The sequence below is a fragment of the Leptinotarsa decemlineata genome, unplaced genomic scaffold (genome assembly GCF_025532065.1).
Source record: "Leptinotarsa decemlineata unplaced genomic scaffold, Ldec_3_MD MMD2_tig00026330_RagTag_RagTag, whole genome shotgun sequence".
NCBI classification, from domain to species: domain Eukaryota; kingdom Metazoa; phylum Arthropoda; class Insecta; order Coleoptera; family Chrysomelidae; genus Leptinotarsa; species Leptinotarsa decemlineata.
In genome coordinates this window covers 6,542,935-6,570,932 of record NW_027412690.1, presented here as the reverse complement: position 1 = coordinate 6,570,932, position 27,998 = coordinate 6,542,935, and the positions used below count along the sequence as shown (strand labels likewise).

Here is a 27,998-nt window from a genome sequence, read left to right as displayed (position 1 = left end):
CAGCAGTAAAAGTTGATGGTTTTTAATTTTTCGATATAAATAAAAAATAAATAAAAAACATCCAATTCGAACTGACTATGAATTTAAGATCTATGGCGGTGCACTCCATTTGTGAATAGCACTTCTCGTCCGTTTATTTTTTGAAGAGGCCTGGAGTTGAACAAAAGTGGCTCACCATTCCTTGTGTAGATATTGGTCAAGTCATCCAACTGGAATAATTCAAAAGTAATCAACATTTTCAAGAAGGAAATATCATATACGTTGAAATAGAATTGTTGAAAGTTAACTTTTGAATCTTTTATTTACTTATTTATTTAGTAGGCAATCGTAATATACAAAAAAATTACATATTGATAAATATCTTACAACATTATCAAACTATGTAAATATAAGAACATTTGAAAGTATATTTGAAGGAAAACAAAATATACATACATATCTATAGATTGTTGGGTTCAGATCATATTAAAGAAACACCAACAAAAAAACCAAATATAATGAGCTGTTACTAATATGCTTCTTTAATGATGACTTGAATTGGTTTATTGAATTAGATTCTGTTACAAATTGTGGTAGTTCATTAAATTCGTTTAAGCTTTCATGAAATATACTAATCATTCAAAATTTAGTGTTAGTTTTAGTAATGTAGAAATAAATTATTTCATCAAATCGAACTTCCATTGTCTAATATAATATAAATTGATTTGGAATCCCTGAAAAAAAAAAAATTAAAAGGATTAAACGAAAAGACCTTCCATCACTTTCACAATGGAGAAGGAAGTCCACAACGAATTGCCTTTCTTAGACGTATTGGTGAAGAGGACCGACACTAAATGGGAAACATCTGTATATCGAAAACCCACTCACACAGGACAGTATCTGAACCAGAAATCCAACCACCATCAATCGTCTAAGAGAGGAATCATCAAGACTCTACTAGACCGTGCTTTCGGGCTCTATAATACAAAGGAAGGTCTCGAAAAGGAACTAGGCATCATCAAAAATGACCTTCAACAGAATGGTTACTCCAGAGTGATGGCAGAACAGGCTTTAGCTAGAAGACAGCAAGAGCTCCACAAGGAAGAGAAGCCGCCACAACCACTACTTGTACTTCCTTACATCAGAGGATTATCGGAAAGGATAAGAAGGATTGGGTCCAAGTATAATATCAGGACCTGCTTCAGATCTGGGAACATTATCCGTAGCAACCTCACGAAAACCAGGCCACCAAACGCGGACTGCGATTCCAAGAATTGCATTTACCGGATATGCTGCGAGTGCGGAGATTCATACATCGGTGAAACTAAGAGACCATTGAAAGTTCGCATTGCCGGGCACAAGAAACACACACAGCGAGGAGAAACCAGCAAATCCGGAATATGCATGTTTGGACTCATCAACATAATATCAAGTGGGCTCAAGCTGAAATCATCCACAAAGAGGAACACTGGCTTAGGAGAAAATTCAAAGAAGCCGCGTATATGTTGTCCAACAACGCATTTAGTCAAGCTAGCGTAGAGATACGTAACATATGGATACCTCTAATCAAGCGAAAAACGACCAACTCCCGCCAAACGGTCATCTCCCGCTGAAACCAATGAAGCGGAGAGAGAGGGAAGAGGGGATACGTGAAAGCACTCGAATGACATATAAATAGTCAGATCTCGGAGGAATAAGTCCAGTTATCACCAGAAGACGATTGTGGATACTAACAATCGAAACGTCGTTACGTAACTTGGTTTGGAATCTTTTAATTTTTATTTTTCATTTTTTGTTAATGATATTCTTTAATTTTCAGCTTTTATTAATATTTCATTTTTTTATTTTTTTGGTTGTTGCTTGTCTGGTATTTTATTGTAATTTCAGTTTTTTGTTTAATAAATTTGTTATTTTCGGTTGATCCTAATAATTTTTTTTCAGGGATTTCAAATCAATTCATATTATATTGGACAATGGAAGTCCGAAGTGATGAAATACACCACGAAACATTGTCAGCCACCTTCAAACAAACGTAGAAATAAATTGTTATTTCTTTTCGTATTGTAATCATGAACTTCAGTATTTCTCAATAAGGATTTTTGAAAGTAAATTAAATCCAAATAAACTAAATGAATTCAGTCCAACAGAAAAGTTCGAATAGCACAAAGTTGATATATAAAGAATCGCAATCAAGTATTTAAGTGGATCATTGTTGCAAGGTAGCAGTAACAGTGAAAATTTTTCAAGAAAACAAAGAATTGTTAAAGTGACATTTAGTATTGATATTTCTGCGAAATATTGTATTTGTTAATTCGCCTAAGGTAGAGTTCAAACAAACCGAAATTGAACAAAATAACAAAATAGGAATTATTTTCGTAAACTTTTTCAGATTGCTTCTTAATATGAAATTTAATAGTACCTACTCTTCTTATTTGGGATATCCTTCACCTACGAGTCTCATTTTGGAATATTTCTGTCACAGAAAAAGTCTAGTAGGTTAGGTTAGTTTAGATCCAAAGTGAGTGGGTCTATTCGACCCTCCAACGCAACCCGCAAGGGTTTATTGTGGCTCACACCTATTCACACTCGACCAAATAAACCTAACTTCGTAACGAAGCCGATTAGTTTGTATGGTGAGTGGTCTTTAAGGTCAGATGGTAAGAGTACGGTTCTGCTGAACTCTAAAAACCTGATTAGGTCCCCAGCGGGACAGGCACAAAGTATGTGCTCTGCGGTTTCATCATTTTCCAAACAGAGGCGACACACACTGTCTTCCGAAAGTCCGAGTCTCTGCATGTGATGATTCAAATGACAGTGACCTGTAAGAAGGCCTGTTAGACATCGTAGTTCATCCCTACTGTAGTCCAACAACTGTTTGATATCAAGCTTCGAAGGGTGCATAAACGCCTTGAAGTGAGCCAATCCTGGAAGATTCTGCCAGAAGTCCATAAATCTTCTTGTCATCAAGGTGTACAATCTTTGTTTGGTAAAGCCTAAAGCGATGCCAATGACAGGTTCTGGTCCGATGAAGCTATTTGCAGCACCCTCCTTTGCAAGGGAGCCAGCAGCCTCATTGCTTTCCAGGCTAGTATGGCCAGGAATCCAGACCGGAGACAATCTGTTAAGTCATCCTATCGAGGAGAGTCGTTTTTGGCAATTTGCTACCAATTTAGACGTTGCTCGGTAGGAGCCAAGAGCTTCCAGCTCCGTTTGACTGTCCGAGAATATTTTTATAGGCTTGTGTATGAGGTTGGATTCTTCCGATCTCTCCTCACAAAATTCAATAGCGTAAATGTCTGACGACAGCTGATTAACGGAAGAACAGATTTCGACTCACCTGTGCCTGACTGATGCTGGAAGGATGTGGAAAAACGAACCATAGAACTGATTCGTCGCAATTAGGAGTCGTAAGAGAACCTTGGTATGTGAAGTAGCTATCAGTTTTACTAGGGAGTAGGCTGCTTGGAAAGAATGGGGCATCCAATTTCAAAGGTTGGCGAACTTTGTGTGCAATATCTTCAACATATTCTGTTATGTCATACAAAAAATCATTGGGAAGTTTACTTATCTGTAAATCAAAGATTGTTGAGGTTGAAATATTATTCATATTCAGGTCAGTTCCTATTTATCTGGGTTGTTTCAGTCCATCTAACTAAACTTACTTGCTCACCACAGAATGATCCATATTTCAAAACACCTTTGACATCTATCGAAGAAGTTGAGAAATGAATAATCAAATAACTGCAAATATCTTAAACATTTTTTGTCCATTTCTGAAAACTGAGGCAGATTTTGGCCTCCGAAACGTCAAGATAAGTATTTTATTATTTCTTAGCAATTTTTTTGATGGTCAAAATTGTTAAATACGACGAGTTACGGATAAATATTTTTTCTTTGTGAAAAATACTTTCATTTTACGCAGTAACTTATATGGGGAAACTAAAAAGTTTGCCCTTTCTACACTTGTATAAAGTTCTTCATTATACTTTTTATATTTTTCAGATCGTGGGAGGCAAAAAATACCAAAAAAAGGTCGATGGAAAACTGATTTTCCTCCACAAAAAATGACTTTTGTTGAATGATCCATTTGATAGTGATTTGACAGTTGAATTGATATCAGATAGTGATTTGCACAATTATACTTACAACAAAATACTTGAATTCTTCAGTGAAAAACAAACTATATAGATAACGCATCAAAATCAATTGAAACTATATAGGACAACAATAGCGGATTTTTTCAACAATACATAAGAAATTAACCTAATAACTAGTAATTATTGTTACACCTAAAAAAAAAAGGTTTATGCGCATGTTAGCATAACCACAATAATTCTCATTTGATATTTTACTATATGTGAATTGTTGCAAAAATAAGGTGAAGGCTCAAATTTCCTGGGCTATGTACATTCGTTTAGGGATTTACCTATGCTGTGGTGGAGTGCATCAGGAGTTCTTGTCACATGATCTTACGGTGAATAAGGAGTATAGTCGAAGCAAACGATATTGTGCATACTTAAAGTTGCCGGCACTCTCAAAGGTCAAAAAAACCAATACATAAAAAAGGACCGACAGCGACCGCGATGAGTCGCTAGCAATAAGCAATGCGAAAAAAACTTCGGGTATTATGGAAAGACATTTCATAGCTTTTGTATCATGATAATACACTTGCTCATTCGTCATTGCTTGTTCGTAATTTTTTGGCCAAAAACAACACCGTTATCATGCCTCAGCCACCGTATTTACTTGATTTGCCCCTCTGCGACTTTTTCCTTTTCCCAAGATTGAAGAGATCAATGAAAGGGCGGCGTTTTGCGACGATTGAGGAGATGAAAACCGAATCGCACCAAAAAATGCATGTCAGAAGTGTTTTGATGATTTGAAAAAAGGCAGACATTATTATTATTATTAGGTATATCTGTGAGGGACTGATTTGGAAGGAACAAATTAGAAATTTATGAAAAAAATTAATATTTTTTGAAAAAAATGAAAATTCACCTTATTTTTTGAACCCTACTGAAAATAATTCCATATAAACAAAAAATTAACAACGCTCTTTCATCAATTGTTTACGTTGTTTCAACAGGTACAAATTTGAAACAGTCGTTTTGAAATTTCTCGGCTCATTGACAGCCATAAAAAATTTCAATGTGGCGCATGCTCATTTTCGTTTTGACCTAAGGTCTTGGTTTTCAGTTGATTCATTATGGTGGAACGCCTAGTTCTTAGTTTTAGAAAGTGTTGCATATATACACCCGTTGACTGAGATATAACAGTTCAAAGTAAACTCATAAAAACTGACAAAACACTTTTGAAACAACATAATATAATACATGTAGTATAGTGAGTATATTATATATGAACAGAAATTACCTCATACATCACAGCGAACACAACAACGCCATCTTTGAAGTTTAGAGCAGTTTGCAAATTCTTCGCTTTCGTTTTAAAATGTACGAAATGAGCTTCCAGAGGATATCTGAAAATTATTTAATGTACATTTTATATACAGTGTGTTCCGCTTTTCATAAATCCACCCCCATGAAAACAATTCAGTAGTACCACTTCTCTTAGAAGACTTACCTCTTACCGTCTATTGTGTGTTCACTGGGCCAGTGGAAATGGATATTGTCAAGGGTGTAATCCGATTGTAAGATGCTGCCTTGTATTGATGGATGGTTTATGTTTTCTTCAAATTTTATTTCAACTGAAACCTCAATATTATTTGAACTTTATATCTTGTAGTACGTGGGAGATCTAGGCTGCACCAAGAAAGCTGAGTTAATGAAAAACCTTAATTTTGATTTCGAGAAGCCCACAATTGGAAAATAATAAGCAGGGTTTTACTTTCGCTGTGAAATATTTATTAGCAGTTTTCATGGAATTCGAATTTTCCTTTTTTTTCTGCAGTAATATAGCAGGTGACTGTGTTCTCTAATGTCAACGTAAAATCTCAATTTTAGCTGTCTTATCTGTTCTGTATCTGTAGAGTACGGAGGATGAGTGTAAGCCCACAGCACTTAGGCCACATGGGATCCATTGTACTCCCGAGGAGTTGTCCTCCTAGGTCATCGTCTATCCTGTCCTTTCCAGGAAAGGGGACAGGTTACTGGGAGATATTTCCTTTATATCGGCAGGTGTAGGCCAAGACTCGCCGACCACACACTCTCTTATTGACGATAACTCCGGACACTCGCATAGGACATGCCTGACAGTCTCATCTTCCTGTTCACACATCCTGCATAGAGGTGTGTCCACTAGCACCATATTATGGAGGTGTTCCTTTGTTGACAGTGGCCAGTCAGAAATCCTACTGTTAAGCGTAGATTTTTCCTGGTCATCGCCAGAGATTTCTTCGGCGCCAGCTTCCCAGGGTTGCCCAGGGTAATCCTGGCAAGATTGCATCCTTTGATTCCATCTCATCTCTTTAGGGATTGAGCATGGGTGGCTAGTTCCGCAATTGTCGAAGTCATCAGGCCGCAGGTGCCACTGGGTACTAAAATTCTTAGTCCAGCCGCGTTCTTGGCTAAAGAGTCGGCAATGCGATTACCTTTACTCCTGTCGTACCCTTTAACCCACCCCAGGATGTTATTATCTACCGAGGCTTTGGCTAAATCTTGGTGACACTCTTGTACTAGCCCTGAGGTTACACGTTGTCTGTTCAAGGCTAATAGGGCTTGTCTGCTGTTAGTGCAGATTATTATGTTTTTGCCAGAAATTCCTTTCCTGGTTATTTCTTTTGTGGCGATTGAGTTACCAGCCAGTTACGTTACGTTATCTGGAGCTGTGTTACGTTATCTGGAAATACAGGGTGTAACTAAATAAGTGTAAAACATTTAAGGAGTTGATTCCTCATCGAAAAAAAGATAGGACCTAAATATAATGGAATACGATTTTTCAATCATTGCCCAAGTAATATCAAAAACGAAAAAAATATTAATAAATACAAAACAAGTTTGAAAAAATATTCAGCGGAGTCCTGCTTTTATGACATTAGTGAATATTTTGCTAATTCCTAGTTTTTTTTATTTGTTGTTTGCTTGTTTGTATGGACGATATGTTTATCGTATGTATATATATATATATATATATATATATATATATATATATATATATATATATATATATTTCAATAATAAATTCTACAAAAAGGATTTGAAGCTTTATATCTTCTATTAATTATCTGCCAGCGCTTTCGACAGTTGGTAGTTGGTAGTTGGTACGTTATCTGGAAATACAGGGTGTAACTAAATAAGTGTAAAACATTTAAGGAGTTGATTCCTCATCGAAAAAAAGATAGGACCTAAATATAATGGAATACGATTTTTCAATCATTGCCCAAGTAATATCAAAAACGAAAAAAATATTAATAAATACAAAACAAGTTTGAAAAAATATTCAGCGGAGTCCTGCTTTTATGACATTAGTGAATATTTTGCTAATTCCTAGTTTTTTTTATTTGTTGTTTGCTTGTTTGTATGGACGATATGTTTATCGTATGTATATATATATATATATATATATATATATATATATATATATATATATATATATATATATTTCAATAATAAATTCTACAAAAAGGATTTGAAGCTTTATATCTTCTATTAATTATCTGCCAGCGCTTTCGACAGTTGGTACATCATCTGGCACTCCTCAAACTGCAGCAAAAAGCAGTTTGAGGAATGCCAGATGATGACAGCAGTACTTAATTTGATTGCAGAACAACCTACTACCAGTACTAGAAAAATTTCTTTCCAGCTCAATGTTGATCATATGACGGTATTTCGAATTTTAAAGGAACAACTCTTATACCCTTACCATCTGCAACGAGTACAGGCACTGTTATCGCGAGACTTTCCAAACCGTCTTGAATTTTGCAATTGGATGCTGGAAATGATTAGAAGAAATTGTGACTTTCTGAAGATAATAGAATTCATAGACGAATGTAGTTTTTCTCGGGACAAGATTATTAATTTTCAGAATTACCACATATGGGCTGATGAAAACCCTCACGCTATTGTCGAAACTAACCATCAAGAACAGTTTTCTCTTAACGTGTGGCTCGGAGTTATTGGGGATGATTTAATTGGGCCTCATTTTCTACCTCCTCGATTAAATAGTAAGGCATACGTTCAATTTTTAAAAGAAGTGCATCCAGTACTGCTGGAGGAAGTTCCTTTGGGCGTCAGAAGGGATATGTTTTTTATGCATGATGGGGCTTCCGCCCATTTTAGTCAAGTAGCACGTCAGCATTTAACTGAAACATATGCAAATCAGTGGATAGGTCGAGGAGGACCACAGAACTGGCCCGCTCGATCCTCGGATCTCAATTCTTTCGATTTCTCTATTTGGGGCGATTTACAGAATTTGGTTTATCGTACTCCTGTTCGCGATGTAGAGGACTTAAGAAACCCGATCATCGATGCGTGCAGGGTAATCAGAGAGACTCCAGGAATATTTGAGCGAATACATGGCTCAATGCGCCGACGTCTAGACGCATGCGTAATGTCTGAAGGTAGACATATTGAACATTTACTATGATTTCTACATGTTGTGTGTTTTGTTATTAATAAATTAATTTTGTTTATTACCCTTCAATCGTTTAATGCAGGTACTAACTACAAAATAACAATAAATCCAGTTCGCATTTATGACGATGTATCTCTGTAGTGGTTCGTAAAATAATTTTTTGCTGCGAACTGGTTTATTTTGGGCAAAAAACCCAAGAGACATTTTTTTTAGAACGAAACAGGCTATCGGAAATAAATTTTCAAATGGAAAACAAATAATAAGACAAAAAGTTACATTGGAAATAAATTTTAGGGGTTGCGTTTTCCACCTCTTACAACCATGGGGTAAACCAAATAAATTTCTGGCTAAGTGTCTTTTTGGTAGTACAAAACGTCAGGTTAATTTCAATATTGTAACTTTTTCAGTGCTTGTGAAAAAAATTGTTATACAAATTTTATGTACCCCCTTTAAGGGGTTGTATCTTAACAAGGGATGCTCCAATGAAGTTTCTTTATATGAAAGATCCTGTCTTTTTTTCGATGAGGAATCACCTCTTCAAATGTTTTACACTTATTCAGTTACACCCTGTATATTCTTCCAAAGAATATATTTCAAATGTTCATATAAGTAATCGAAACATAATTATATGATTCAAATATAAGTTTTGAAACAAGTTAACACTTTCAATCTTCTATAATACGTGAACTGTTCCAAAAATAAGTTGAATGTTCAAATTTTGCAGGCTACCTACACTACTCCCTACACTGTAGGTTATTGGACTGACACCTATCAGAATACAACGAATCAGACTGGCCCGAACGAATTGTTCCTTTAGATGATTTGATTTATAGCCATAGACAATATGTGAACATTTTTTTTTCCTTATACCAGGAATTGGGCAAATTTCGGATATGCGGTTGGTTACTTCGTTCACAGGCAGATGGGGCGATGGCAAACCTGCTGTTTGTTGTTCACTTCAACATAGTTCGAAGAATGAACTCTGAAGGAATTCGATTTTCAATTATCGGAAATCATCGACTTTATGTTGATGATAGACACTACCTTGTACTAACGAGTGGCCAAACAGCCCGAAACCGGTCTGCAAGTGTGTTCCAATAACTGATAATCTATTGCGGCAGTTGTATCGCAGCAGGAATAACTTCAGTAAAGAATCCTGCGCTGACACCTGTCGGATTAATCCAACGCCCTTTGTGGTATTAGCCAGGGGAGTAGTTGTTTTCTGATACGTGTTAGTTCATTAACCTACAGTGTAGGGAGTTGAGACTGTCCTGAACAAATTGTTTTTTAGATGCTTTGATCAGTCGTATTATTCTTTTTTGATTAGTGAATATCCGGCTTTTTTCCGTTGCAAACTAATTGTTAAATGAGCAAGAGCTTAATAAAAACATTGACTAGAGATTCTTTGCTCAGGGTATATTTTAGCCTGTAAATAGCGAAACATGCTTGGTTTGACTTTTTGCATACATACTTGATTTGTTCAGATCAAGTAAACTCAATTTATTTCTCAAATTTTCAATTGTTTAATGGTTATTCCGCTATTCCGAGCAGCAATAAATCCAACAAATCAAAAGTCATGAGTTATGAATGATGTGACTATAATATCTGAATGAAAATATGTTACTTGGGTAGGTTTCATTCGAATTATAGAAATATTTGAATTCTGTTTTATATTGTAACAACATTTGATATAATTTTTTCTTTTTATTACACATATTTCTCAGTTTCACGTTATTATTCAACCAACATGGTCCTACGAAAAAAAAATGGTCTCCTACACAAATAAGGTCAGCCATATAAAAATAATAATTAAACGTCTTAAAAAAATATTCTCACCTGTTGCTCCCGTATTATCGAGTGTGGCGGTCAATGGGATATCGTAATTGATAAAATTAAACAACGGCATGGTCTGCTTCACCACATCATCTTTATTTATTGGTATTGGCGATTGACTTTTGCCCAGCCTACATTCTAGTGGCCAGTTATCTAGAACAAAAAAAAAATAGTTATGGAGCTAGCAAGAAAATGGGTGTAGCAAGGAAATGGGTGTATCACTTTCAGACACAAATTGGAAGAAAAAACCGTCTCAACGCAAGTACTTTCATATGAACATTGAATTACACGAAAGAAAAAATACTTTATTCAGTTTGTACTCCAATCATTCGTTATGGAATTGAATCAGATATCATTCACAGGATTGCTACACAATATAGTATATGAAAGAGGTAAAATTGAGAGAGGTAAAATTTCACTTAGATGGAACACTGTCATTCTGAATGCATCGATGTTTCGGAATGAAACACTTGCCTTAAAGCCTCTTCAGCACCAATGTGGATAACATTATAAGATACTTTTACCATCAACGCTGGTGTTTCCCATGGATCCATATTGTCTCCAACCCTCTTTTTATTGTATATCAACCACTTATTGGAAAAAACCAAGAATCAAATATATTGCTTTGCTGACGACAGCACACTTGTTTCGTTATTCCATTTGGATTCCGGGACATCGGCGGCAGATGCAAGTCTTCACCGGCAGCAGGAGGTTGCATATCTTAATGAGGATCTAGAATTTATTTCGAATTGGGGTGCAAGTCCCCAGGAAAGTAATGTCAGGTCAGATAATTCCACTTTCTGTTTAGATAAGTTTGTTGGGGGTTAAAATTGACACCAATATGTCTTGGCATAATCATGTCGCTGAAATTACAAAAGCCGCTTCTCGAAGGATTGAAACACTGTTCCTAACCAGAAAACTGTACACACCTCCACAACTTTTGATGCTTTATAAAGCTCAGATCAGACCTTCTTTGGAGTATTGTTCAAATGTATGGAGCTCCTGCCCCAAACAAAACCTGAAGCTGCTGAATTCTATCCAGAAAAGAACCATCCGCTTGATTGGAGACGCGAACATCACTTGCAACCTTGATAGCCTAGAACATCGAAGAAAGGTTGGAGATTTGTCTCTCTTCTATAGATACTTTCACGGAAAGTGTTCAAGTGACTTGGCACACTTGATTCCACCAAAAGCGGGACGTATCAGAAATACACGACGGACTGTGGCTGCTCATCGGTTTGAGGTTCAACTTAGTACACCTCGAACTTCACTGTTTGAGAACTCTTTCATTTGGAGGATTGCGTTTATGTGGAATAAACTTCCGGTGAACATTTTTCCAAATGGAGTTAATCTCCAGCGATTCAAATCCAACGTGAAATATTTTATAATATGACGACCGGAACAAACGAATTAGGTGGCTTTGTGGCTTTTACACTGACTCAGTGTAATATTTTTATTCAGTTTTCGCATTTTGCGCACGCCCCAAAATCCAAATAGCGGTTAGTGATAGGTGAAAAAGTGTAACCAGGCATCAATGATTCAACAAATACTCGTATCGATATTTTTCAATATTCCATCGATCCATGTCATCTACTGTTTTCATCTGAGGTATCAACGTCAAAATCTAATAAACAAGAACCATACAAAAATATAGTTTCAAAGTTTCAATATTTTCTGAACCTGATTGTGAAATTTTATTTAATTTACAAATGCGAGCAGTGTTATTTGTCCAAGCATCAGACGAACTATGAAACTCCACTCAAGTTAGAAGAAATTTGGCGATAATTGAATGTAAAAAGATGATAAAAGGTGTATTATGGTGTAAAAGGGATCTAGTAACTGAAACGTGTATGAAAGTCGTTTATTGTTGTTAAAGAAAGGTGAGATTTTTTTTTCGAAAACTAAATCTCACAATTTGATCTCCACAAAATTTATAGAGATCAAATCGTGAGGTGTAGTTTTGAAATTACTATGGAAATTCATCAACAGCCGAATCAATCAGGAAAAGAAAAAAAAAGGTGAGATATGATATCATACATACTTTGTCACGCTGTATCTCGAATTGAGCCTACTATAAAAACTGTTGTAATTTTCAGCCATCATGTATTCATCATTCCTCAAATAAATCGCGGAAATACAAAAGTGTCCCACAAAGTTAAATTTAACCCTTTGTTTGTACTCACCAAATCTATCGTAGTTCCAATTTTGGGATTTCCGTCCTAAAACAAAAATATTCTGTAAGTATTTTCCTTCTCGATGTTTTCCTCTGTTAGTTTGTGTAATTTGGGGTTTGTTTGAAAATATCACAATCAATCATAGTGAAGGATATTAGGGACGTACAGATAAGGACTACCTTTTCCGCACGAACAGCAATTACCCATATTTTTGACATAATCATGACGGATTCGATCATTGATTTTCATAGTGTGCTTTATCTTCTATTTTCACTCATTACAATTCGGAAATCTATTATTACTATCTTACTATACTCATCAATAATACTCGAATGCGTTATGGAAGACTATTTGCTTCATCTTGGATAAAAGATTTGAATATTCTTGCGATATATCTTTCAGAAAACTTCATAAAAGGGAGTTTCCATTTTTAGATCATTTCTGACAAAATTGTCAACTACTTAACTAATTTCTTCAACACACGGGATTCCGTCAACTTTGTATTCATGAGTTGATCCTTCCCAAGAATTCAAAATTTGGAAACCTGCAACCAACAGTAAAATGGTCCTGTTGAAAAAATAACTGATGAATATTCTGATGAATTATTTTCATTACAATACCGATATTCATCTAATCAATTCTATTCTTCTATTCAATAGAACTGTGAAAATTCAAAACTTCAAAATGACATTGATTGAAACTGTACCTACTTCTTCAAAAAACGAATTAATAATCAATTTTTCAGAAAAAAGTTGAAGCGATGTCATTCATCATTTTAGGGTTTTTCAAAATCTATCACACTAAATAAAAAATAATTATACATGATTGGTCAAAAAGTCTTGAAGAAATAAAGTTGCTTTTTTTTCAACTCACTTACTACCTTACTCACTTACTTACTACCAACTTACTACGATTACACTTTTTTCCTGAAAAAATTTCAGTCCTGAAAAATTCGAATTTGTCTCACTTCTTATGGAAACACCCCCGTATCTTCCGTAATATTCGAGTTAGAACGATGAAACTCTCTGGACTGATGAAAATGCTCAAAATGCACCTACCACCTGAATGGGGTTGGCCAAAGTGATATACACTGTCCGCCACGCGATGGAACATCCCATTTTTACGGTAAAACATATTAGGGGGCAAAATAGGCTCAAAATTCCTTCAGATTCGTGATCAGGACTACCAACTCACTACGATTACACTTTTTTCCTGAAAAAATTTCAGTCCTGAAAAATTCGAATTTGTCTCACTTCTTATGGAAACACCCCCGTATCTTCCGTAATATTCGAGTTAGAACGATGAAACTCTCTGGACTGATGGAAATGCTCAAAATGCACCTACCACTTGAATGGGGTTGGCCAAAGTGATATACACTGTCCGTCACTCGCGATGGAACATCCCATTTTCACGGTAAAACATATTAGGGGGCAAAATTGGCTCAAAATTCCTTCAGATTCGTGATCAGGACTACCAACTCACTACAATTACACTTTTTTCCTGAAAAAATTTCAGTCCTGAAAAATCCGAATTTGTCTCACTTCTTATGGAAACACCCCCGTATCTTCCGTAATATTCGAGGTGGAACGATGAAACTCTCAGGACTGATGGAAATGCTCAAAATGCACCTACCACCTGGATGGGGTTGGCCAAAGTGATATACACTGTCCGCCACTCGTAATGGAACACCCCATTTTTACGGTAAAACATATTAGGGGGCAAAATTGGCTCAAAATTCCTTCAGATTCGTGATCAGGACTACCAACTCACAACGATTACACTTTTTTCCTGAAAAAAATTCAGTCCTGAAAAATCCGAATTTGTTTCACTTCTCATGGAAACACCCCGTATCTTCCGTAATAATTGAAGTAGATTTTTTTTTGGTTTTGACATCAAAACATTAACGAGGATCTTTTATACCTGAGAGTACTCTCCAGATAGAATGAAGGGGTTCAGGTATTGGAAGCGAACTATTTTGCGCCGTAATATGTTTTACCTAAAAATGGGGTGTTCCATCGCGAGTGGCGGACAGTGTATGTCACTTTGGCCAACTCCATTCAGGTGGTAGGTGCATTTTGAGCGTTTCCATCAGTCCTGAGAGTTTCATCGTTCCACCTCGAATATTACGAAAGATACGGGGGTGTTTCCATAAGAAGTGAGACAAATTCGGATTTTTCAGGACTGAAATTTTTTCAGGAAAAAAGTGTATTCGCAGTAAGTTGGTAGTCCTGATCACGAATCTGAAGGAATTTTGAGTCTATTTTGCTCCCTAATATGTTTTACCGTAAAAATGGGGTGTTCCATCGCGAGTGGCGGACAGTGTATATCACTTTGGCCAACCCCATTCAGGTGGTAGGTGCATTTTGGAAGATACGGGGGTGTTTCCATGAGAAGTGAGACACACTGTATACTATTCCATATTTCAATTCTGCTCGAAATTCTGAACAAAATTGATATAGAGCATCATTTCCTAAATTCAACCGTTTTCTAGATATCGAATTTTGAAAATAACTTTCTGATAAATTACCCAAAAATGTTTTAGTGCGTTAAGTTTACAGTCCATCAAGTTTCCTTTCGAAAGTTTCCAACTCCATAACAACGCAGCGTCGTTTTTTTGTCCAACAGTGATGATCTTGACAACGCATGTCAAAAATACATTTAGTGTCAATAATTTTCGCGCAAAATGGCACGTTTGACTGATACTAAGCGTATTGAAATTATAATGATCATCGGATACGGTGATAAAAGAAGAAGTTGTGACCAAGTAGTGAGTCGACATTCCATTCAAAAAAATTGCAAAACTGCAAAAATTGCATCCAAATAAAATTTATTTGGTACAAGTATTGAGTGAAAACGATTTTGATCGTATAATCGAGTTCTGTGAAGTTATTATGGCTGAATCAGATGCAACTTTGTCAACCACATATTGCTTTCTGACGAATCTACATTTTATTCAAACGGGCACGTTAAATCGCCACAACTGTAGGTGTTGGTCAGACCAAAGTCCACATTTGATGGAGGAAATTCACTCTCATCGGCCACAAAAAGTAAATGAATGGTGTGGCATTATTGGTAGACACGTCATAGGACCCTATTTTATTTACCGATTGACCTCTGAACGATATTCATTGATTTTACAACAGCATATTATTCCAGAGATTAGACAATAATTCTCGAATAATAACTATCCCAAATTGCCGGCAGAATAAATATGGTTTCAACAAGATGGTGCTCCTCCACATTTTGGACGTGTGGTACGTGTTCCATATCTAGATGGAACTTTTCCTGATGAATGGATTGGACGCAGGGGAACAATTGAATGGTCAGCTAGGTCTCCCGATATGACCCCACTTGACTTTTCTCTATGGGGTCACATAAAAAATGTAGTCTAGAATAATAGGCCGCCAAATATCGGAGAGTTGCAAGAAAGAATAAGGCATGAAATTTCTACCATTCCTCCCCACATGATTTTAGATTCACTACAAAATTTTGTTCAGCGAGTTCATTACTGTCATTAGGTAAATGGAAAACACTTTGAACACATTATTAAACAGAATTCCAAAGTAAATATTTGTTGTTTATTAAAACTTGTTTTCTCTCTTTCTCTCCTGGCATAACTATTGTATTCATAGAATTCTAAATATTCTGGACATTCATTAAGAAAAACATTTTATCGTTTCATGAATTTTTATCAACCCTGAACAATTATGCTTTTGTATTTTCTGTAAAAAAATTATAATTGAATTATAATCATATCCACATACTCCACCTTATGTGACTTTCATAAAAAATATTTATCTGTTCGAGCTTTTTCTTTAATGAATTTGAGAGTAGTAAAAAGTTATATTCAAAATGATGTGCTATATCAATTTGGTTCAAAATTTCTAGCAAAATTGAAATATGGAATAATATATAGGGTGTTCTATTGAAGAAAAAAACAACTTTATTTCTTTAAGACTTTTTGATTGATCCTGTATGTTTTTATTCAGTTTGATAGATTTTGATAAACCCTAAAATTTTTGTATCTTAACATTTTGCTAGCTAACTTACTTTAAGAGATAATCGACCGTTTCCATACATATCAGCGACCCTGTATAGTTTTTCATGGGAAATAATGTCTTTTATTCTTGTGATTAAAAAGTTGCTAACTGAAGTTACCAGTTTGCGGTTGACAATAAAAAGCGCCATTTTACAAATTTTTGTTGCCCATAGTGAGCCCTACAAAAATAATTGTTTGACATTTCCGATTTTCGAATAACGTTATTTTTGAACGAAGAACAAAATTAGGTGACAAAAAATAGAAATTTTAGAGAAATCCAGGGAACTACTTCGAAAGTATTGGATATCGTCGTAGCATTCAACTTTCACTAGAACGGAAACAAAATATTAATTTGAAGTAACTTTTTCCCATAATGAATTTTCTATTGAAAAGCTTTCGAAATTCTTCGGATATTTCACTTCCTACAATCTTCCTCCGTCTTCAGATTTGGAAAAATCTAAGAAGGCAGATTTTAGCCTGCGAAAAGTTAAGATTGTTGAATGTTGAATGATGATAAATATATTTTTAAATCGACGCCATCATTGCATTACTTAAATCAATTAAGCTTTTGTACTACCAAAATTTCAAAAATGGTTATTATATTTTTTCTCAGTGTTCTGGAATTATCCGCAATGCCTGGTAAGATTTTTATAAATCACATAAACCATTTAATACCGACATTTTCTGAAAATGAACACGGTTTATAGGATAAAAAAATAAAATGGTAAAAAAGGACACTCTGTAGCAATGTAACAAGAAACTCTCAAATAGTCTTGATGAACCTAGTATTCAAGTCGTGTTTTGAAATCTATCCACACACAATATAATTAACAGCACACACTTCTCAATTATATTTTGAACGCCCCAACTTCAAAAGTAAAAGGATTCATATGTTCGTGAAAGAAAGAAGGTTAATTTAGAATGAATAAATTAAAATCTCACCTGGAAATAAAATTACGACAACCAAGTATAAAAATATCTTCATATTGTCGATCTGAAGAACCAAGTTGATAATGGGGCCGATTCGCAACTGCTGGCGGTTTTATCAATAGCTCGGTTTCCGAAAACCACTTACCAGATAAATTTGACTGATTGCAGGAAGCGAAACCTGCCTACAGGGTGTCGTGATACAAACCCAACTTGAATACCTTCTGAAACAGTGAAATGAAAATTTTCGAAAATGCTAATTTTATCGTTCTCTGAATTTCATACTCACCTGCAATCAACAATTAAAATTTATAGAATGCAAAAGAGATTCACATTGTATCAAGGGATTTTATGAATATTATCGAACGCAATTTCTTTAAATATAAACTTCCTAAAATAACAAAGCAATCAACATCGAAAACAATACAAAAAACATGTTTTATCTTTTAAACGACACGTTTAATGAGGTAAATTGAATGGAAAGATAAAAATGGAAAACAAAAAAAAACATTTCATATAGAATATAGGAAAGGCAAAAAAAAATGTATTTCAAATGAAAATCAAAGAGGATTTTCCAATCAGACATTTTCAGTAAACCTATTTGGTTCTCTAAACATTTTGGTAACGAAACTTACTTATATTGCGAGAAACAAAAATTTAATGAATGTAATGAATAATTAGTATTATATTGTCACGTTTCCCCCCGTGATTTTGACAATAACTCACTATAGTGATCAATTAAACTTAACCTTATTTCACTGCTACACTGACAATAAAAACAAACACTTCAACTGAAACTTCAAACTAATATAGGAACGTAGGCTTTCACGGCTGGCGTCAATGTTTTGGTTGGTTTCCAGGATCTGTAGTGGTCTTTCAGCTGATACGTACTTCGACCACGGCATTGAAGATGTCTGCTGCAGTTGCAGTTGAAACGTTTGGAGATTGTCACCAAAGAAGACCACGTCAAAACCCGGAAACCAACCAAAACTTCAAACTAATATTCAAATGTATATTGTCTTATTAGAGCACTTCGCACCGCACTGTCAACTAGACTTTCTCGATATGCAAATGGGTAGAGTTTATATATGGTTATTAAAGTATGTCGAAGCCGATGCAACTAGTTTTCCTTTATTTCAATGTTTTCATATCAACACTTATTCACAAAGTTCACAAAAAGGATTTGAAGCTTTAATAACTTCTGATTATTATATGCAAGCGCATCTGATTGCAGACTGTGCTATCATCTTCATGGCACTATTCAAACTGAACGTTTTATCTTCTTGTTTGTTTTTTCATACGGTCAGATTGCCGAAGTGAATTTGTTATTGTTGTTGATGATTCATTTATTAGGGCTTGGGCAGATGGTGCAAGAAGAAGGGTTTATAAAATAAAAAAAACGTTTTAAGTTAAACAATTTTTTATTCATTATGAAACACCAAAATTTTTACTTATGTACAACAACAGAATCAAAGATAACAAAAAACACTGACTCGAAAGTAATAAAAACCATCATGTCTAGGCCGCCGTACTCGTCACGTCTGCTGTAAGTTGCTGAGGTCATTTACAAACTGTTCTGGTTGTAGCATCAAATCAAAGTAAAAATGTTATTGTACTCTCAAAAATATCGAATTTTTATTTCGTTCAGTCAAGTGGATGTATTGTTAACCATAATTCAATGCATGATTCCTCTTCATAATCATGGAAACGAGCTGGTAACTTTTAAACGACTGGAGACAACAAAATCAGATATTAAATGAAAAACCCGCATCAAAATTGGTCTACTAGTATAGGAGCTACAGTGCCGCAGACCTACACACAGATACACAAGTCGAACTCATAATACAATGAAAGAATGAATTGAAGAAACAAAAAGTTTCTACTTTTGGTTTTACTGGAGTCCCTAATTTTTGATTTGTAATTTATATTTGATGCCATATTTGCTTTAATAGATAAAACTGCCAAAGCTGAAAGTCTTTCTTGACCCATTATGTTTCTTAAATACTTTTTTATTAGTTTCACTTTTGACAAGCTCCTTTCAGCAGAAGACATTTTGTATTTATTTGTTTATCTATTTATTCCGAAACAAACAGGCAGAGCCCAGTAATATGTTTCTTAGTAGCTACATGTACAAGTTTTGAATAAAAATGAAAAAAAAAATAGAGAAAAGGGAAAGCTAGGAATATCAGATTACAAAAATGAGACTAATAATAATGCCAATACAAAAAAAACTATTGAACTGATGTGAATGTAGGTACGTTTACAGTCGTCAGCAGAATCAGGAATTGAAAATCTCTCTTACGTTAGATTTTAGTTTTGAATATGATAACTCAAAGATATCAAACCTGAGGATCTTTGTGTTTTTATTATACATTAAACAAATTCTGTCAACAGGGGATTTATGTTGATTGACATGAAAGGTAATTTGTCGCGGCAGCGGAACAGAAAAGCGGATTGGACTGGTGAGAAAAATGCTATCTACGTGGCCACCAAATTTTTTTCTTAAGAGAAGTATACCCTTTATAATCCTTCTGTTTTCTAGTAATTCTATGTAAAATTCATCTCTGATTGGTCTATAGAACATAACACCTGACGAATTGCCGTATTTTTCAAAATCATTTCAGAAATTTGTTTTCTATTGTTTCTAAAATCTGCTTAGATTTTTCATGATTAGGTTCCCATATATTACTAGCATATTCTAATTTACTCCGAATAATTGTATTAAACAAATATTTTATACTGTGTGTGTCTGTAAATTCATAAGTGGAAGTGGAAGAAACCTAGTCGTTTATTAGCTTCATCAGTGATATCGCTCACGTATTTCTTGAACTCTTTCTAAAACTGTATTCTGCATTATATAAACAAACTGATGTGGAATCTTACTTCTGCTGAACGTCATAACTTTGCATTTAGAAATGTTGAGAGGTAATGTATTATCCTTGGACCAATTAGTTATTTTATCTACAGGGCTATTCAAATTCGTTTCTGTACATGGGGATCTCATAAACGATAAGAGATAGAGTATCGGTTAAATTATGGCAAAGTTGCGTATTTTAGAGACCTATTCAATGCTGTAAAGAAATTGAATATAGCTCTTTTGGTTCTGGAGATTTACAGGAAAAACCAAAAAATCCCAAATTATTTTTTTGCCTATATCTTTTTTATTCGCAGACATATTAAAAATCTGTCCACATTTTGCTAATGACAATTGATGTGGGCCCTCAGAATATATCCATGAATCTTTTATACAGGGTGTCATCTGACTTGGGCCACCCCCATCTTTGAATTTTTAAATACGGATCTGTATTTTTTGTTGTAGTTTTTGAATCGTAGACGTTCACTTCATACTGAGAAATGAAATGAAATTTTATATTTCGGGATTTTTCGGTAATATTCGATTATAATTGTGTGAATTATTCCCTTTTAAATCACGGCCTGGAGTTGAATAAAAACACAATAGCAACTTTCACGTCTCCCTATGTACCGTAGATTTTTCCAATAGTTTTTTTCATTTTTAGGTACCTAATCATATTTTTTCCATTGCTCTGAGCGTTTTCTACAATGAACTTCGAATGAGAAAACCTTTTATGATTATCTGAAACATATCTAAAAAAATATATTATATGTGTTTTGATGAGCAGAAAAAAATGGTAGCAATAATAACATCCGAAACGAACACTATAATTGTAATGAAAATTGAAATGAAGTAATTGGAGTCCTTCCATTTTGAGACAAATAATGGGAAAATAAGATGGTCTCCAAGATCACCAGATCTTACTATTTTGGACAATTTTTTATGGGGGACATTGAAAAATAGAATTTACGCTGGCAGAGAGATAGAAAATGTGGAAGACTCGAGATTGAGGATTTTGAATGATTAAGTGTATTAAGTGTATTAAGGGCAATAAATTATATGAAAAACCGAGTTTAAAAATGTCTCAAAATGGAAGGACTCTAATTCGAACATTTATTGCGCCAATAATTTTTTTGGGTACCTATATAAATTACTTCAATTACTTCATGTAATTTTCATTACAATTATAGTGTTCGTTTCTGATGTTATTATTGCTATAATTTTTTTTTCTGCTTATTGAAACATATATAATATATTTTTGATGTAGATATGTTTCAAATAATCATAAAAGGTTTTCTTATTCGAAGTTCATTGTAGAAAACGCTAAGAGCAATGAAAAAAAATATGAATAGGTACCTAAAAATGAAAAAAACTCTCGAAAAACTCTACGATACATACGTGAAATTTGCTATTATGATTTTATTCAACTCAGTCAACCAATTTCTAGGGCCGTAATTTAAAAGGGATTATTTCACACAATTATAATGGAATATTACCGAAACATCCCGAAATATAAAATTGAATACAATTTCTCAGTATGAAATGAATGTCTACTATCCAAAAACTACAAAAAAATACAGGTCCGTATTTACAAATTCGAAGATGGGGGTGGCCCAAATCAGATGACACCCTGTATAAAATATTTATGGATATATTCTCAGAGCCCACATTAAGTGCCAATAGCAAAATATGGACAGATTTTCAATATGTCTGCTACTAAAGAAGACATAGGCAAAAAAATAATTTGGGATTTTTTTTTGAACCAAAAGAGCTATATCCGATTTCTTTACATCATTGAATAGGTCTCTAAAATACACAACTTTGCCACAATTTAACTGACACTCTATCTGTTATCGTTTACGAGATCCCCATGTACAGAAACGAATTTGAATAGCCCTGTATATCATTTTGGAGTTCCAAATAGTCATTTAGGTCTGTGATTGTTATAAGCATTTTGAAATCGTCAGCGTATAGCAAGCAGTCCGATAACATTTTTTTCGGGAGGTCATTTATGAACTTTAAAATGGGCCTAGGTTGGACCCTTGGGGTACTCCCGACCCTGCCAAAAACATTTCAGATTTTTCTCCTCCATAGGTGACATGCTGTATTATTTTCTTCAAATATGAGATAAAAAAAGTTATTACATGGTTACTGAGTCCGTAATGTTTTAACTTTGCTATTAATGTATCACGTCTTAAATGAGTTTGGTAATTTCGGGATCATATTTTGTAGTTCTTCATAAAACTCGTAAGGTTGGAAGTCGTTGCTCTCACCTCCTTGCAGGATTGTGTAAAAATCTTGACTTTCCTCTTTTGGATTTTTTTCAAACTTGTTCAAGTCATAGAGAAAACCAAAATTTTCAAAGAGTTCATTTAAAGATATAAATCTCGAATCCATATTGCTTATCACAGAATCAATCATGGTATTAAAGGAATTTGTTTCATACCGGCTTTTGGCAGACTGTATTGACTGTTTAGTTGCTTTTCTCAATAAACTGTCGAGCGTCAGACAAGCATTTTTCGAAGCCAGTTTATCGATATTTTTTGATCCAGTCACAACATGTAAGCAAATGTTAAAGAGTAATTCTACCGGTCGGTTCGACGTGGGTGCTTTGTGCACTTACTCGAAATGACTACCGTGTTGGTCGGTGGTTCAAGCCCCATGCTGAACAATCGATTTTTACTTGCTATCGTCCGACCCGTGTTAGGAATCACACGTTAAAAAGTAAGACTTCACTTCTGAGGGTTGTCGTTCGTAGGGGTGCGACAGTCGGTTAACGGAAAAACAGATTTTGTCGGAGGAAGTACCACCGTGAAACGGATGATTTGGGATGGAAAGGCATCATTTTGTGTTTTCACGTCGAGTTGATACAGCTGTTCCCAAGTTATTGTAATAATTATTCCAGATATTATTATTATTAAAGGAGAAAAAATGCATTACACAATTGTTGTCTATCGTTAATTGGGGAAGCATATATACCACTTGTATTATTGACTATAGTAACTCCTAGAAACGATGATAGTATACTGTCTACAATCTTTATCTTATCAACTGTTGATTATAACATGGAAACAGTTAATTTACGAAATGGGAAAATAGAAAAGGTTGACTAACCGGATTCTAGATATGGAAATTACTATTATTTGAAAAAGTTTTCAACGGTCGATTATGCTTGTAAATGTTCGGAATTATCAGTGCTATTGATTGGAAAATTGCCTTCAGAAAAGTCATTATATACGAAAAAGGTTTTAAGCCTAAGATATAGACTGTAGAGTGAACAAAAATGTATATAGTAATAAGCGATAATGTGTTTCTAAACCAATTGTCCATCCTGGTGATAGAAAAAATTATGTTAAATCGTGGCCTTTATAATATTTTTGAATTCAAAATATACGATTCAAGTAACTTTTTACTTTCCTGTTATGAATCAGTGGATGAAAACTTGGAATTTCGAGATTTGTCGACAATGAAATCAACAAAAACAAGCGAACAGGTTTAATAACTTATGACCAAAGAAAGCATTAAATTTTTTATGGTCGAATAAGAGAGATCTGTGATATATAACGCGGCTCTTTACAGAAATGCTACCTGAGGATAATGATCAAATCGAACAGGGCTATGACTCTAAAATTGCAAAATAGTTACTTTGCAAACGTTCATACTTTGGTCTGCAACAAGCTGGAAATAAATAACACCAAACGACACCAACCAGAGACCAAATACTCCCTTGGCTTATACCACGAAGGGCGTTGGATTATATTCGACAGGTGTCGAATATAATCCAATACATCATCACAGAGGTAATTCCTGCATATGCTGTCGGCGACACAACTGCCGGAATCGATTTTAAATTATTGGAATACACTCGCAGACCGGTTTCGCGCTATTTGGCCTCTTGTCAGTGGAAGATACTGTCCACCATCAACATAAAGTCGATGATTTCCCATAATCAGAAATCGAATTCCTTTCGGAGTATCATTCCTCGAATAAGGCTGAAGCGAACGACAAACAACATATTTGTAATCGCCTCATCTGCCTGTGAGCGGGGTTACCAACCGCATATGTGAAATTTGCCCAATTCCTCGTATAAGACTTGAAGACCGGTTTTAAATCCAATCATCTAAAGGAACAATTCGTTCAGGCCAGTATCAATCCTCTACACTGTAGGTCAATGGATTGACACCTATCAGAAAACAACTATTTTCACGAAAGGCGTTGGATTATATCCGACGTGTCAGTGAAAGATTCTCCACTGAAGTTATTCCTGCATATGCTTTTGGCGATACTTACAACTGCAGCAACAGATTTTCAATTATTGAAACACTTCGTTCAGAGGAAATATAAGAAAAACTACGAGTAAAAAGGGTCGAGCTGTGTTTGGGAATGACCAAGACAAAGCCATTTCGAGTATAATAGTTGTTAGTCTGAAAAAAGTCTGTTATATAAATAACCGGGGTGTTTTGTTGAAAATAATTTATATATGTTGGTAAGGATATGTAAAGAGCGTAGTTTTTCAAGCCTCAACCATCGGAAGTCATCAAACCTACTACTGATGTGATCAAATTTACGTATAACGAAGGAAAATTTCAAACAAGAAAATCCAAAAGCGTTTTTTCAAAAACTCCTATAAGTTCGGACAATTTATAAAAAAAAGGGCCAAGTTTCTCCAAAGTGTTTGAAATCCTTATCTAAAGTAGGGTATATCATCATTTGAGCAATCAAATTACACCACTTCAACATGATTTTATGAAAGGTCGCTCGACAATCACCAACCTTTTCAATGTTGTCCAATATATTTCTGAAAACATTGACGGGAGATCCCCAACTGATGTCATATATACGGACTTCTCTAAGGCGTTCGACAGACTTGATCACGAATTACTGCTAACGAAATTGTAAAGGTACGGCTTTTCTCTGACCCTCATCCAACTTTTTGTATCATACTTCACGAGGTTTAAAAAAAAATCTGTTGAAAATCTGTTTTTTCGTTAATCAGCTGTACACTGTAGGTTAATGGACTGCCACCTATCAGAGAACAACTACTACCCTGGGTAATACCACGAAGGGCGTTGGATTATAACCGACAGGTGGCAGTGCAGGATTTTTCACAGAAGTAATTCCTGCATATGCTGTTGGCAATACAATTGCCGGAATTGATACCGGCAGGTGTCACCCTATTAACCTACAGTGTAGGTGAGTTGAGACTGGCCTGAACGAAAAGTTTTTTTATATAATTTGATTTACAGCCAGTCTTCAAGTGTGAGTTTTTTCCTTATATGAGGAATTTGGGCGATTCGGATATGCGGTTTGTTACCTCGTTTACAGGCAGCTGAGGCGATGACAAATATATTGTTTGTCGTTCACTTCAGCCTAGTTCGAGGAATGATACCCTGAAAGGAATCCGATTATTGATTATGGGAAATCATCGACTTCATGTTGATGGTGGACACTAGCTTGCACTGACGAGTGGCCAAACAGCCCGAAACCGGTCTGCAAGTGTTTTCCCATAATTGAAAATCTATTGCGGCAGTTTTACCGCCAACAGCATATGCAGGAATAACTTCAGTGTAGAATCCTGCACTGACACCTGTCGGAATAATCCAATGCCCTTCGTGGTATTAGCCAGGGGAGTAGTTGTTTTCTGATAGACGTCAGTCCATTCAACCTACTGTGTAGGTAATATGAGACTGGTCTGAACGAATTGTTATTCCAGATAATTTGATAATGATAATAGTCTCTGCAAATATCTCACTACTATTACTGTGAAAACGAAGAGAAAATCTCGATATTTCATCCTTTTTTTCTTGGAAGATATTCGTCTCGACAGGGGCTGAAAACTATTGTCATTATTATCAAAAAATCAGTTAGGTAATTTCGTTGAAATATATTTGAACACTCTCTCTTAAAGCTTACAATATCACGATATGATGAAATAATGGGTTTTTCAATTGGCGCGGGTAGATTTTGGCGTCCCGTGGCGGCCATTTTGTTTTGGTGACATCTGTAAAATCTTTTGTTTATTATTTAGTTGTTTATGCCAAATAATCATGGCAAGTTACACGATTGAACAGCACGTTCAAATGATAAAACTTCATTATCAAAATGAGTGTTCGTTAACGCAAACGTTTCGCGCATTGCGCCCATTTTACAGTAGACGTGGTGGCCCTTCACAGTTGACTCTTCAACGTTTGGTGGCCAAATTTGAGACGACCGGTTCAGTAAACAATCAGCCAACACCCGTACGTTCAAGGAACGCAAGATCGGCCGAGAACATCGCCGCGGTCCGTGAAAGTGTACAGCAGAACCCGAGGCAGTCTATTCCTCGCCGTGCATAAGAACTCGGCCTTTCGCAGACTTCAACTTGGCGAATTTTGCGTCGGGACTTGGGGCTACACCCGTACAAGATCCAACTGACCCAGGAGCTCAAAGTTCATGACCATAGACAACGCCGTTTGTTCGCTGACTGGGCTTCGAATCGTTTGGAAGAGGACCCCAATTTTGGCCAAAAAATCATCTTTAGTGACGAGACGCATTCTTGGATGAATGGCTGTGTTAACAAGCAAAATTGCCGTATATGGGCCGACACCAACCCACGCGAGGTTCACCAGGTGATAATGCATCCTCAAAAAGTTACCGTTTGGTGTGGATTTTGGGCCGGCGGCGTAATTGGTCCGTACTTTTTTGAAAACGACGTTAGTGAGACGGTCACCGTCAACAGCGAGCGCTACAGAACGATGATAACTAATTTCTTATGGCCCAAATTGAACCATATGTTCCTAGACGACATGTGGTTCCAGCAAAACGGCGCTATGTGCCACACAGCTAACGCCACGGTTGACATTTTGCATGAACGATTTGAGGGTAAGGTTATCTCCCGCAGGGGTGATGTGAATTGGCCACCAAGGTCATGCGATTTGACCCCGCTAGACATTTTCTTGTGGGGTTTCTTGAAGTCGCAGGTCTATGCAAATAAACCACAATCGACCGATGCCCTGAAGGTGAACAGAACACAGACCATCGCTTAAATTCAGCCGGGTCTATGCGGAAGAGTCATTAAAAATTGGACAACTCGGATCCGTGCCACCGTAAGAAGCCGAGGCGGGCATTTGAATGATGTCATATTCCACACTTAATGGCATACATGAGCTGTTCAAATAAAAAATAATTTTGTTAATACCTTACACACAGCTTGTTTTATTCCATTTCAACATCTACCCGCCCTTATTGAAAAACCCCATACTATAGACTCTCAGAACTGAAAACTTCATTGAGTCGCACATTGTACGAGTACTGTATGTGTACTCGTATATTGAAATTACACATTCGCAGTTGAATTTAACGGGTAGGTATTAATAATAGCAACGATAATCATGATCTTCAATTTGAGATATAAATGTGACATTATTTTGATAATTTGTCAAACAGCAGAATGCAGTTGTTGAAGATCTCCACACTCTGTTCTTCCACTTGAGAATAGGCTTCAAAAGATATAATGATAGTGATAATGATGATAACTTCAAGGCATATTTGAATATTTGATTTTCTATATACTAGCTGTGCAAATTTTTCATACTCACCGTTACATAAATATAGCACGATGAATATGCGGAAATGAAACATTGTACTTTGTATGCATCCAATTACAGCAAAATTTTATGGG

General features: G+C 35.5%; 2 protein-coding genes across 7 annotated transcripts in view; one reads left to right on the top strand and one right to left on the bottom strand.

The window, feature by feature from the left end:
• Positions 1-4,241, top strand: part of LOC111507082 (uncharacterized) — a 32,483-nt gene extending 28,242 nt beyond the window's left edge. The window contains exon 9 of the mRNA XM_074183048.1: positions 3,982-4,241. Within this exon, the coding sequence (XP_074039149.1) occupies positions 3,982-4,061 (80 nt within the window). The 3' untranslated portion in view covers positions 4,062-4,241. The remainder of the gene's footprint in view (positions 1-3,981) is intronic.
• LOC141485728 (carbonic anhydrase-like) lies at positions 7-27,988 on the bottom strand. Of its 6 annotated transcripts, none has more exons than XM_074183053.1 (8): positions 13,139-13,234; positions 12,985-13,085; positions 12,528-12,563; positions 10,348-10,497; positions 5,563-5,686; positions 5,353-5,458; positions 3,317-3,547; positions 7-209 (listed from the first exon to the last, which is right to left on the bottom strand). In XM_074183053.1, exons 4-8 carry the CDS (start codon positions 10,415-10,417, stop codon positions 84-86), a joined length of 657 nt encoding a protein of 218 aa, XP_074039154.1. In that variant the 5' UTR covers positions 10,418-10,497; positions 12,528-12,563; positions 12,985-13,085; positions 13,139-13,234; the 3' UTR covers positions 7-83. The 6 variants fall into 6 exon arrangements, with proteins under 6 accessions (XP_074039154.1, XP_074039150.1, XP_074039152.1 ...); XM_074183049.1 differs by having other exon boundaries at positions 12,985-13,062; positions 13,139-13,163; XM_074183051.1 differs by lacking the exons at positions 12,985-13,085; positions 13,139-13,234 and adding an exon at positions 17,500-17,785.
• Between the last annotated feature and the right edge of the window lie 10 nt (positions 27,989-27,998).